This window comes from Cryptomeria japonica, chromosome 5 (assembly GCF_030272615.1).
Source record: "Cryptomeria japonica chromosome 5, Sugi_1.0, whole genome shotgun sequence".
Classification (NCBI taxonomy): Eukaryota; Viridiplantae; Streptophyta; class Pinopsida; order Cupressales; family Cupressaceae; genus Cryptomeria; species Cryptomeria japonica.
In genome coordinates this window covers 405,524,507-405,536,852 of record NC_081409.1, presented here as the reverse complement: position 1 = coordinate 405,536,852, position 12,346 = coordinate 405,524,507, and the positions used below count along the sequence as shown (strand labels likewise).

The window sequence follows — 12,346 nt, the reverse complement described above, 5'->3', positions numbered from 1 at the left end:
AAGGCTGTTAGCGTATAATGCAAAATTAGTAGTCAACATGTCTCTCTACGGACATCTACAATCCAAACCAAGATGGAAAAATCAGTTTAAATAAAAATAGGAAAGTGGAGTGTGACTAATATGAATGAGGACACCCCATATAGAAATAATTTCCAAAATCAAAACCCAAAATAAGTCAATGGACAACTGTTCTTTTGGTGAAGTTGAATGATTATAAATGAGCCCACCGAAGATAAAATCTTATTGAATGCAAGACCTCAACATCTTAAAAGATGAGGTTGGGATCTTGCCCCTAACAGAATTGACAAAATGAACACCCCTCGATCTGAATAAATAATATAAAATAAATAAATAAAAATGACAAAATATACAATTTTTTTCTTCGACAATAATAATAATAATAATAAAACACATTTCATCATAGAATTAATTCTTTGCCCATTTGATGTGACCCACGAAGAGGAGAGTGTCCTCAAACTGTTCAAAATACACAATTATCGATTCATATCCTCTTCATAGAGCAAGCAAAATGGATAATCGTTGTTGGGTGATGATATTCCCGCCACCTTAGGACACAATAAATTCACAGACCTCTTTTGTGAAATTTTCTATCAAAATAAAGTCATGGATTCTGCAGAAAGCAGCAGGTTAGTATTCTGTGTGGGGGATTGTCTGTTCTACTCTGTGATTTAGTGGTATTAGGTCTTGGATTTTGAGGGGATTCTAGCAAAAAATTTGAGCAATTCTATAATCTGAATGATGTGTCTTTTATGGGCTTCCAAATAGCTTAAGATTGATTTCTGATATTAATTCCATGCGTGCATGCCTGGAATGGGTTTTTATTGTGAGCTTCCACAGTTTAAGATCTCTGTTTCTCTCAGTACTGCCCGATTAAAATAATAGTAACATGGTGAGGGCATTCCCTAATAACAAATGCTAGGCACGGTACACTACAGATGTGCCCGAATGGAAATTTGGATAAACGTTTTATCATCTATTAGTACTGCGTTATATCTAGTCAATTATCCGTTATGGCATATGATGTACCTGCGTAGAATTCATTTCTGATACAAAATCTATGTATGTATGCCTGAAATGGGTTTTATTTTGAGTTGTGCCGGTTTATTGTATATGAGTCCTGTGTGGTTTATTGTATATGAGTCCTGTGTTCTGTCCAGTGAACTGTCTGTTATGGCCCATGGTGTATATGCTTAGAATTAATTTCTGATACACAATCTGTTTTTTTATGCCTGAAATAGTTTTTATTGAGTTGTGCCGGTTTAAGATCCCTGATTTTCTTAGTACTGGTCAATTGATTATAGTGATAATGACGAGGGCACTTCCTTACCACAAATGTGCCTAAATGGAAATTTACTACAAATTTTTATCATGTATTAGTACCGTGTCATCTTGGTCCAATTATCTATCATGGCATATGATTTACCTGCTTAAGATCCATTTCTAATACAATTCTATGTATGTATGCCTGGAATGGGATTTATTGTGAGCTATGCACGGTTTAAGATCTCTATTTTTCCTAGTACTGTCCGATTAAAGTATAGTAACAATGATTAGGGCATTCCCTAATAACAAATATAAGGCACGGTTTACTACAAATGTGCCCAAATGGAAATCTAGTGCAAAGTTTTATTATGTGTTAATCAGTGCTATGTTGGGTCAAATTATCTCTCATGGCATATGGTTTGCCTTTCATGGACTATCTTTTTACGTAAATTTGAGAAGATAACATTTATGGGTGTGCTTGTAGGAACAAATGTGCAGCATGCTTCAAGCAATTCAATAAAATGGAGCATTTGGTAGAACACATGAGATTGACCTGTCATTCTGGACATGAACCCATATGTGGCATTTGTAGAAAGCATTGCAAGTTCTTTGATTCACTGAGGGAACATCTTGTTGGTATGTTTGAATGTGTTCATAACCTTAAGCTTTCTGTTTTCAATTATTTTCATAGTGTCTCGACCCGTTTTTTCGTGCTGGAAGAAAACAGAAATGAAAGGATAAAATTTAAGGGACTTTAAACAGTTACAAGGAGGGTGGGGCATCCTTTAAGTCCATTTTTGTTAAATAGAAATGGTGACGAAGGGGATTTGAAGGTTTCTCCCTGTTCTTAGAGCTATCGAAAAAGCAAGGAAACTATAAACCTAACCAGTCACCCTATAAATAACAGTTGGATTTACTTGTAGATGCTAGGACTACACTTGCCTTTGATGATGAAAAGCTAAATGGCCTGCCAATTATCTTGCTTAAAAAAAGTTAAAAGGGGAGGGGCAAATGTTCAAGTGGTCAAAAGCAAGCCCAGGGGGCCATTGAGGTGCCTCCAAGTAGCTCATCATTTTTGAATTTAATTTTAGAGCAAGGCAGTCGTGGGCTATTCAGAGATGAGCTAATCATCCTTTTGCTGACCTATTGGAGGGTGTTATTCAGAGACATGGTTAGAGATGTTTCTAATTCTAGGGCAGCCTCTTCAATTATTTTTTATGAAACAAGAAGTTGGTATTCGGCCTATTTTTGCCTGTTGTCGGGCACCACTTACAGTAATCATAGAATTTACAGTATGCAGAGAAAGTTGGGCTGTGCTGTGGCAAGCCCTTATACAATAGTTTGCAAGCCAAGGCCTGCTGGTGTCTCAAATGTAGGCTCCGCCAGTGGCTGGATTTGCATTTATTGGTTTGCTATTATTGTAGAATAATTATACGCAGTATGCTTTAATCTTCTCAACCCAAATCTGTAAAACTTGATCGATTATTGTGAATTTACATTTACCACTTGATATTTTAGTGACTCAATTCTTAGCAATGATTACTGTCACTTCTTTGTTGCACCCTTCTTCAGTTAAAAAATGTTCAATTGACAAACAAGATTTAACTGTCATTGTGGACATGAGCCCATATTTGGCATTTGTTGAAAGCATTGCAGGTTCTTTGACTCACTATGTTCGACTGTGTTCATAATCTCTAGCTTCTCTCTTTTCAATCTTTTCTTTCCTAGAGTCTCAACTCTTTCTTTTGTGTTGGAAAAAAGCAGAAATAGAGGGATAGAATTCAAGGACTAAAAACAATTACAAGAGGGTTGGGCATCACCCAAGCCAATTTTTGTTAAATAGAAATGGTAACAAAGAGGATTCTAGGGTTTCTCCCTCTTCTCAGAGCTATAAAAAAAGGAGGAATCTATAGACCTAACAAGTGACCCCATAAACAACAGCTGGATTTTTTCTATATGCTAGAAGTACACTTGCTGTTGATGATGAGAAGGCATTTGGCCTGCCAATTAGCTTGCCACAAAGAAAAGATGGGAGATGCAAAGTTCAAGTGGCCAAAAGCAAGCTCAGGGGGCCTTGAGATGCTTTCAAACAGCTCATCATTGGTGAATTTAGATCTAGAATGATGTAGTCAGAATTGAAGTAATTACCCTTCTGCTGACCTATTCGAGGGTGTTATTCAGGGATATGGTTAGAATGTTTCTAATTCTAGGTCAGTCTCTTCAATAATTTTTTATGAAATGAGAATTTGTTATTTGGCCTATTTTTGCCCTTGGTCAGGCAGCACTCACAGTAATCACCAATCACTAATCCGAGAACTTACAGTATGCAGAGAAAGTTGGGCTGTGATGTGGCAAGCCCTCATAGAATAGTCTGCAAGCTAAGGTCTGCTTGTGTCTCAAATGTAAGCCTTGCCAGTGGTGGGATTTGCTTTTCTCATCAAATTAAGTAGCTATTATTGTATCATAATTATGCACAATGCGCTTTAATCTTCTCAACCTAAATCTGCAAAACTTAATCAACTATTGTGAAGCCCATTTACCACTTTATATTTTAGTGACTTAGTCCTTAACAATGATTATACTTTTTTGTTGCACTTTTCTTCAGTTAAACAATGTTCTTCAATGCGTTTTTATGTGAAATTTGTTTTGTTTGAATGTTTAATTTTTGGCATCTTTTTACCACAGGTCCGCTGCCTAAGGCCGAATGCTCAGAACAGTTTCTCAAAAGGGGGTGTGAGTTGTGCTTGATTTTTTTTGACAGCCCTGAGGAAGCTGCCGCTCACAAAAGAACCTGTCAAATACTTTCTGATCAGTCTTCTGTAAGTGCATTTTGTATTTTGATACGGTGGAGTGGAAGATGCACTGCAGAATTGTGCAGTCGATCACAATATTTAGTTGCCTTGATGTTATCAGTCTGCTTACTGCAATGGGCATGAAAGCAAAGCTTGATATCATGATTCAAATTGAATCAACTTTTGCATCACTATTTGCAGGTTCCATCTGGTTCTCGTTCACTGATTAATAAGCGTATCCAAGCTGAAAAGATTGGACCCCAAACAAAACCGAATGATGAAATATATCCAGTTTCTGCCGTATCTCTAGATTGTGAGATGGTTGGTGGTGGGCAGGATGGCTCCTTTAACCTTTGTGGAAAAGTCTGCCTGGTTGATGAAGAAGAAAATTGTCTCTTTCATACATATGTCAAGCCACAGATACCTATTACAGATTACAGGTGATATGTTCATCCCTATCTTTTGTATACAACAATTTAATTCTGAATTTTAGATTATATGCCTGAAAAATATAATATGTTAAAGCAACATCCTATGTCAGGAGCTAAACATTAGGTGCATTATGAGTTTCAGAGCTTTCTTTTGTGCTTTTTGTAGGTTTGATATCACTGGTATAAAACCAGAGCATCTTGCTGAGGCAATACCAGTGAAAGATGTGGCCGAGGAAATTAAGAAAATTTTATATAATGGTGAAACAGTATCACGAGTTCGTCTAGTAGGTGGTAAGGCAAAGCTTCTTGTCGGGCACAGCTTAGACAATGATTTGCAATGCTTAATGCTTGAATACCCAAGCCATCTAATCAGGTATTTAATGTTTTGTAACATGCTTGCAATAGTGTTTGAACACCTTTGTCATAATTTGATGCTTATAAATTGTCAAAGTGTATTGAATTTTGCATCTTCTAGAAAATATCAAAAATTTTGTATCCGTTTTGCTCTTGATTATTATTCAATTGTAAATTATATTTTTGTATAATCGTCTTCAGGGACACTGCTAAGTATCCACCATTGCGCAAGACTGGCAAGACAAGCCACTCTCTCAAGTACTTGACAAAGCATTTATTAGGGTATTATACTTCATTTCTTGAATATAGAAACTAATTTATATTTTGAGAGGATAGTTGTGTTCAATGTACATTGTGGCATTCATTTTAGTTTTCATCTTTGAAACAAGATCTCCATATGTAAGTTTAGAATGAAGTACAGATCATTTGTGGAAACTTTGAAGGGAAATTCATTATTTTATGAGCTGCCTTGGGCTTTTGATTGGTAGCTAACAATTTTTAATGGATGCCTTGATGAATATTTGCTTCCATCACCTTAGGATATTGATGTTTAGCAATTATTATATCATTTAAAATATGAGTTGCACAGGTACCGGATACAAAATGGTCAACATGACCCATACGAGGATGCTGTAGCAGCAATGCGTATCTACAAGAAAATGCGGTCTCTAGTCCATGAACAAAAAGATGGTGATGGGATTGCTGATTCTGACAAAACCAATAATTTTGCATCTATGAAGCAGGCAGATTTGGAGAAAATGACACCTGAAGCTTTGTTGGAAATTTCAAGGTCTGATTACCGCTGCTGGTGTTGTGATGCACAACAATTCCCATGTTGATTTCATTTAAGTGCATTGCAGTTTTTAGCCTTTGTCTTTGCTTTTGTGGCAATTAGCAATTGGCATGATAACTTGCCCATAAAACTGAGTGGAAAAGATTAATTAAATGTTTTTAAGGATCAGCTTTTGTTGGGCAATATCATGGAGCATATTTAGTACGAGCATAGAAATTTTAACTTTTGGCCTGTGTAGTTTTCCAAATTGTTAATGATCAGTTTAAAAGATATGATATCTCACATGGCCTATATTTCAAATGGTTACAATGAACCATTGTTTAGTTATGAATGCCATTGCTGATTTGCACTACAATCTTGCATGTGTTGATTTGGACACTGAAAATTAAAAAATTTGTTGCAACAATACTATACAATATTTGGTCATATAATCTACCAAGGTATGCCACAAAAGAGCACACTAATTATAGTCCTTCCATTAGATGTTCATCCAGAAAATTGGAGAGCATTTGTGAGCATTCAGAAAAGGAAGAATATTTATTTGCCAAGAAACATATTATCTGTACATTTTTGAACCAATGGAACAAACCACAATTGTTATTAGAAGGTGTTACTTGCATTAGTAATAATGGCCAAGTCATCATACTAGTAGAGTGCCTTTGTTTAGTCGTCAAATTTCTGGATTGTCAACTTATATTGATAGGAACATTCTATTGAAAAAATGTTACAAGCAAATAAGATTCTGTGGTGTTCAAGCAAGAAAACTAAGAGATCCATTTAGCAAGGATAGGAAAGAATAACCTCTGTTACCCGAAATGAGACGGGAGAATGCTGCTTCACATTCAATGGCTGAAACGTATTTCATGTCGCAGATGGCGATTTCCAAGCCATCCATGCCATTTTAAAGCCATCATGAAAACAGTTCAGAAATAAAAATTGTTGCATTAACACTTTGTTTCATTTATGAATTTTAGACTTTTGTTATAACCTAGGAACTAATTTGTTGGAACTTGGAAGTACAAGAGTACATGGGAGTTATCTATTAGTTCTTTAATGTTTAAATTGCAGAGCTGTCCAATTCACCATATACATGCATGAATACTTTTAAAATAATTTTGCACTCTCAAAAGTATTAAGTTATTTAAATATTCGTTTTTAGCATGTATTTGTAAAATTATTTAATTATAAATTTTTTCTTGACATGCATTGTATTTTTTAAAATAGTTTTGATTTAATTTAATTATGTTAATAATATTTTACTTACATTTTTATTTGTGAGATAAAATTATATATATATATATATTTTATATGCAACCTTTAAATACCCTGTTTCTTGTCACATTGCCATTGTTGTTGCGGTTTCCATTTCTCTTTTCTGGTACTACAGCATCAAGTGTCCTTAGATTACAGGGAAACTTATAGCATATGAAACCACCATGTGCACTTGACTATACCTAGATTACTAGGTAACTCAGCATATGAAACCACCTTGTGTACCTGACTATGCTTAGACCATGGGCTGCACATGCCCTACTTTTCTTTGGATTCATATCGGTGCCTCCCAACTCAAGCACAACTATTTTAGTAACACCAAATCAACAAAAGATGTCAGCATTCCATATTACTTTTGGCACAACTCTTTTTTGTATTTACTACAATATCAACCTAGACAAGCGTCTCTACTTGCTCACAGATTTTTATCCCTCATTTAAAGTTGTTGGATCTGCTTTCAAAGTGTCTCGTGAGTCAGCAATCCTTTTGACGGGTAGCTTCAGAAGTTTTCTCACTTGATTGGTTAGAACACTGCTCCAAGTAAGAAATGCTGTATTCATTACCAATTGTTTGAGACAGAACCTCTTTTAGCTTGGTATCGTTCATCCTCAAGGGAATTCAGATCTTCCTCAAGATGGGCCAGCTTCCATCTAGACTGCCCTTGAATGCCTTTTAATGATTCCTTTTTTCCATTTCTCTGAGTTGTTAGGTTCTTTTTGTGGCCTAGGTTAGCCCACGGCCTGAAGGCATACCAGGGGTGGACCCATAGGCCCTGGCCAAATCTGGGCCAAACCCAGCAGAAGCTGCAGAAAATACACAAAATAAAACAACTTTTTTTAATGATAAAATAATCCTAATCTAACCTAAAGTTGAAACTTAATTTTCAACAAGCCTTTGAGCAGCAAATGTTTGTGCCTGATAGCAATACATTATAGACTCTAGAGAGACTAGATACCACTCTTATTGAGTGTTGTTTAAACATGAATATGATAAGCACCTCTCAAATTCAGTCATACAACTGCTTTCGTAATAATAATAAAAATACCTTTCGAGTGCCGTTCTACTTTGGGATATGAGATTGCACCAGCCCTTTCGGTGGGTTATGCAAAATGGATTCAGAACTATGCAAAATCAGAAAGGCCAGCAGCGTTAGGGTGCACCACTACCTCTCAAAGACGGTTCACTAGTGGGTCTCCTGAAGGAAACTACCAATAAGCCTAGGTGAATACTACATGGAAAGCTTATATCTTGTTGATGGATTGGAATGATTTTCTATGCTGCACAAACAATAATAATGGCTCAGTACTTCTGTGGCAAAGAGAAGGCAGTTATGTGCGTGTGGATGGCTCATTAGTTTGCCCTTTGGATACTTGTAGTGAAAATAAAATTCTCTTATAGTAGCTGTGCTAAAATGAGCTGTTGAATTTTTCTAAGCTGAAGCAGATATATTTGAAATGTGCATAATCATTGCATATAACAATTCACAAACACACCCAATCTGCAAGATGTCAACAACAAACTGAAAACCCAATGACAACTCACACCTTCCAAAGAAAAGATAACAAATCTCCTCCTAACAGGATTTGAGAACTATATGACTGGAGGCCTTCTTTCTAGATGATACTTTCTTATTTGAGTTCATATCTCGGTAATCCAAAACCGAGGACTCACTATCCGTCTAGATAAGGACCGTTGTCTTGGATGGTGGTACAAGATCCCTTGTTCAATGGAATCGAGGACAACCCATCAGCCAAAATTATTGGTGTCATAGGCACGTAGGGTCCATTTTTAGAGCACACTTAAGGGACAGAAGCATGAAAATATAGGGGAGATTCCACTAGAGAAATTTTCTCCATGAACTCAAATGCATGGAGGAGGGAACAACAGAAGTAACTGCAAGGGAACTAGAGGCAGCTAAGATCCACTAATTATGAGGCTTAACACCTTTCTAGCAAGAAGCATCTCTAGGACTCAGCATTTTTTTTTTTCCAGCATGCCTCTACTAGATGACCAGTATAAAGCAAGCGTTGTACCTAAAAGCCATCCTCTCATAATTCAACTATCACTCCCACATATGATCTCCAACCTTGAGCTTGATCTCGTTTGGGCAAATCCTTGGAGAAATCTGTTTCAATGTGCAGGTAAGCAAAAGTGGGATGGGAGTGTGAAATGAGTTTTAGAAGAGATATAATTAATATTACCCTAGGAATGGCCAATTTCTATCAAGCTACAAGATTGTCTGAATTGAAAAGGGGGGATTAAGTAGCCTAACCCAAACAAGCATCTCAAAGAAAGATTTTGGAGAGGGATTAAACTCAGGCTCCCAAGGTTTCATTCAAAGTGAGCTTTGCGCCAAAACTAGGGACCGACCCCAAGAGCTATCAAATAATGAGTACATAATATACGAAGGGTTGCCAAGTCTTAGAAAACCAAGTGTGCAGATCTACAAGGCTAGACCGAAATTTGTTAACTAGAGATCAGTGCTAGATCTCTGTAATGTCCTTTTCCAAAAAAATATCAAAATTGTAAACTAATGAAACTCCTTCAAATTATCTTTCCCAATTAACCAAATTTGGAGTAAACTAATTTAATAAAATGTACATTGGACATGTAAGTAACTTAACCAAACTTCCTGAATCTGATATACAAGGTATATTTCAGATTATTATCAAGAGATTTGTCATAAATTGCTGCTAACAGCAAACATACAATCCAAAGTGCTGCATATAAAATGAAGATCAAATTTGAAACATAAACTTACTGCAAATTACATTATTGTATTGATAACCTCGATAAACTCAACAAATAAGTTTAATGTGATAAACAACAGAAAAATACATGATATTTGCAGCAAATCCACAGCTTCGAGGCTGCCTTAGACTTTTGCTACAAACAACACACTCACCCAAAAGATCAAACTATTAAACTGAAGAAATTCTTAATCAACACAAAAATAACCTTTGAATGAGATTATTCTACGGTTTTCCTTGACTCCCATCTTAGATCACATGATTATTATCACCTGGAAATCTTTAAACTCTCATTATACACTCTTTCTCGGCTGATTTATCAGCTATTGAAGAAACAAGTCAAAGTTTAGCAAAATCTATAACACTAATTATGAGCCAGAAACAAGTCAAAGTTTAGCAAAATCTACAACAAGAATTATGAGCCAAAACCAAGCATATATGAAACCAATTTCGAAAATCAAATTTGGCACCCAAATACAACTCCCAAGGAAAATAAACTTTCTTTTTGCCAAGTGTTACCAACTTACCATAATTCTACAACTTATAAAGAAACTTGCCATTTTTTATAATTGCCAAAAAAAACCCACTAATTTCCAAAAAGACAAGTCATGTGAAGTTTCCCTAATACCAATGCCAAAAAGAGGGAAATATTTAAATTTAAATATTTTATTATTTAAATAATATTCAAATCTCAACCAAGTTACCAAATTTATTATTATTTCTCAAATTTATCCTAATTTGCTATTTCTATCGACTTACTATTTTTAGTAAGTTGATATTTTTAGGAAATTTGCAAAAAGGGACATGACAATCTTCATAACACACCTCAACAAATTCTAACCTCATTTTTAGAGTAGAAGCCTTAGCTAATTTTTGCACCAAAGGTTGATCATAAGATCCAATCTATGAATGAGGATAATTTAGAACTTCTTTATATGCAATTTTGAACTAGCTATCTTAGCAAAATTATCACCAAGCATATGTCAAAAAAAGAAAAGGACCATAAGAAATTGACACAAATTGGATGCCAATAGAAAACCTAATTTGTGAACATGAAATTGGAATAGGGTTTCTCACCCTTATTGTAAGGATCTACAAAATAAAAGTGCTTGACCACTGTTCAGAATCATCCACAATTAATAAAGAGAGAAGTGCTTGGAGAAAGGCAAAGTAATAATAAGCCTACCATTCTAAACCCCTCCATTGACTAAGGGATCAACACAAACAAGAGAGATCTAGTGATTTCATATTTAACATCATTGGCATAATACTCAAGAGAGTAGGCCAAAAGAGGCCAAAAGAGGCCAAAAGAGGTAGAACAAGAGGAAAAGATACAACTACTTTGGGATCAAGATCATTAGCACCACATTCCAATGCACACAAAAGCATGAGGCATTTTAGCTCACAAAGATATTTACATTATTGATTCTTGAGAAATCAATATTTACACATAATGTAATAGTATTCTATAAGCCTTAGTGTAAGCATTGATGCATAATACTATCAATAATGCATTTTGTTTTAGTTATATAGCACAAGTGAACATAATTGTATTGCACTTGAGAATTTTTTTTTTTTGTTAAACCACTAAATAGAAACATAACCATCTTTTTTAATCTCACGTGACATGAATGCATGCCATTGCTATATCAAATAACTAAGATGAATCACTTTTGGCAGTCCAAGATTTGACCATGTCAATAAAAAATTAAATCATGGATTCCTAAAGTTTGATAGAGAGATCTTTCTAATATAGAGATGAACACTTAAGAAAAAGTTTTGTTGCCTTAGGGATGAACTCATAGGTTAGACGTGTTAACTTTATTGAAAAAGTAAACAAAGAAAAGTAGGCTAAAAAATCAAGGAATTACTTGGTGAGAAAGTGACAAAGTTTTCTTAGAACCATAATATATTCATCAAAACTTGCATCGTCTATTATTAAAATAAAAGTTATATTTGAAATTTATTCCTACACAGTAGTTTAAGATGGTAGTTTAAGATGGTTATAGAGCATGGAAATTACAAGTGATTGCAATATCTTCCATCATACTAAGAAAAGTAAAAAATAAATAGGTTAAAAATAGGAAATGAGGTTTATTTTAGGTTTAAGCAAGGTTTTGGGAGGATTTTTGGAAAACATTTTCGTGTTATTCAATTTATAAACAAGAAGAATTTTTTATTATAAGAGTCAATAATAATGAATTTTATTATGTGTGTGTCTATTCATATAATGCCCCAATTTCAATAAAGGACAAAATATGTCAAATAGGGCCAACAAACTTTTCACATTAATAATTGAAACATCAAATAATGAAGCAATACAAACTAATTCACTAGTGCTATCAATATGTTAGAATTTGTTTTCACTGATGTCAAAAAAAATTATTGAAATAGTCGATGAATTTTGGCACCCATATTGATGAATTTGCCCATTTTACATCACCAACTTTGTGTCATTAAGATTATTTAAATTGTTTTAAGCAATCCTTCTATGAAGTTGTCGCCCTCCAAGAAGGAAAATTAAAGAATAAATTTATTTTTGCTAAGGGTCGTCTCCTCAATTATAGCTCTCCCATTTGGTGTTTTAAAAATGAAACGAAACATTGTTTATGGGGTCAACTCCCTTTAGAAAACCACCTCATTTGGGAGATTTAAAATAAACATTTTATC

The 12,346-nt window shown here is 34.9% G+C and overlaps 1 protein-coding gene across 1 annotated transcript; it reads left to right on the top strand.

Annotated features, from left to right (window-relative positions):
• Nucleotides 1-444: 444 nt before the first annotated feature.
• Nucleotides 445-5,936, top strand: LOC131076479 (RNA exonuclease 4). The gene is made up of 7 exons (XM_058013689.2): nucleotides 445-647; nucleotides 1,769-1,920; nucleotides 3,970-4,103; nucleotides 4,278-4,516; nucleotides 4,674-4,880; nucleotides 5,063-5,143; nucleotides 5,451-5,936. The coding sequence occupies exons 1-7, from the start codon at nucleotides 625-627 to the stop codon at nucleotides 5,698-5,700; spliced, it is 1,086 nt and encodes a 361-aa protein (XP_057869672.1). The 5' UTR covers nucleotides 445-624; the 3' UTR covers nucleotides 5,701-5,936.
• Nucleotides 5,937-12,346: the final 6,410 nt, after the last annotated feature.

Coding starts and splice junctions, on each gene's coding strand:
- LOC131076479 (XM_058013689.2), top strand. CDS start 625: ATGGATTCTGCAGAAAGCAGCAG. Junction 4,104..4,277: donor TACTTTCTGATCAGTCTTCT/GTAAGTGCATTT, acceptor CACTATTTGCAG/GTTCCATCTGGTTCTCGTTC. Junction 4,517..4,673: donor ATACCTATTACAGATTACAG/GTGATATGTTCA, acceptor TGCTTTTTGTAG/GTTTGATATCACTGGTATAA.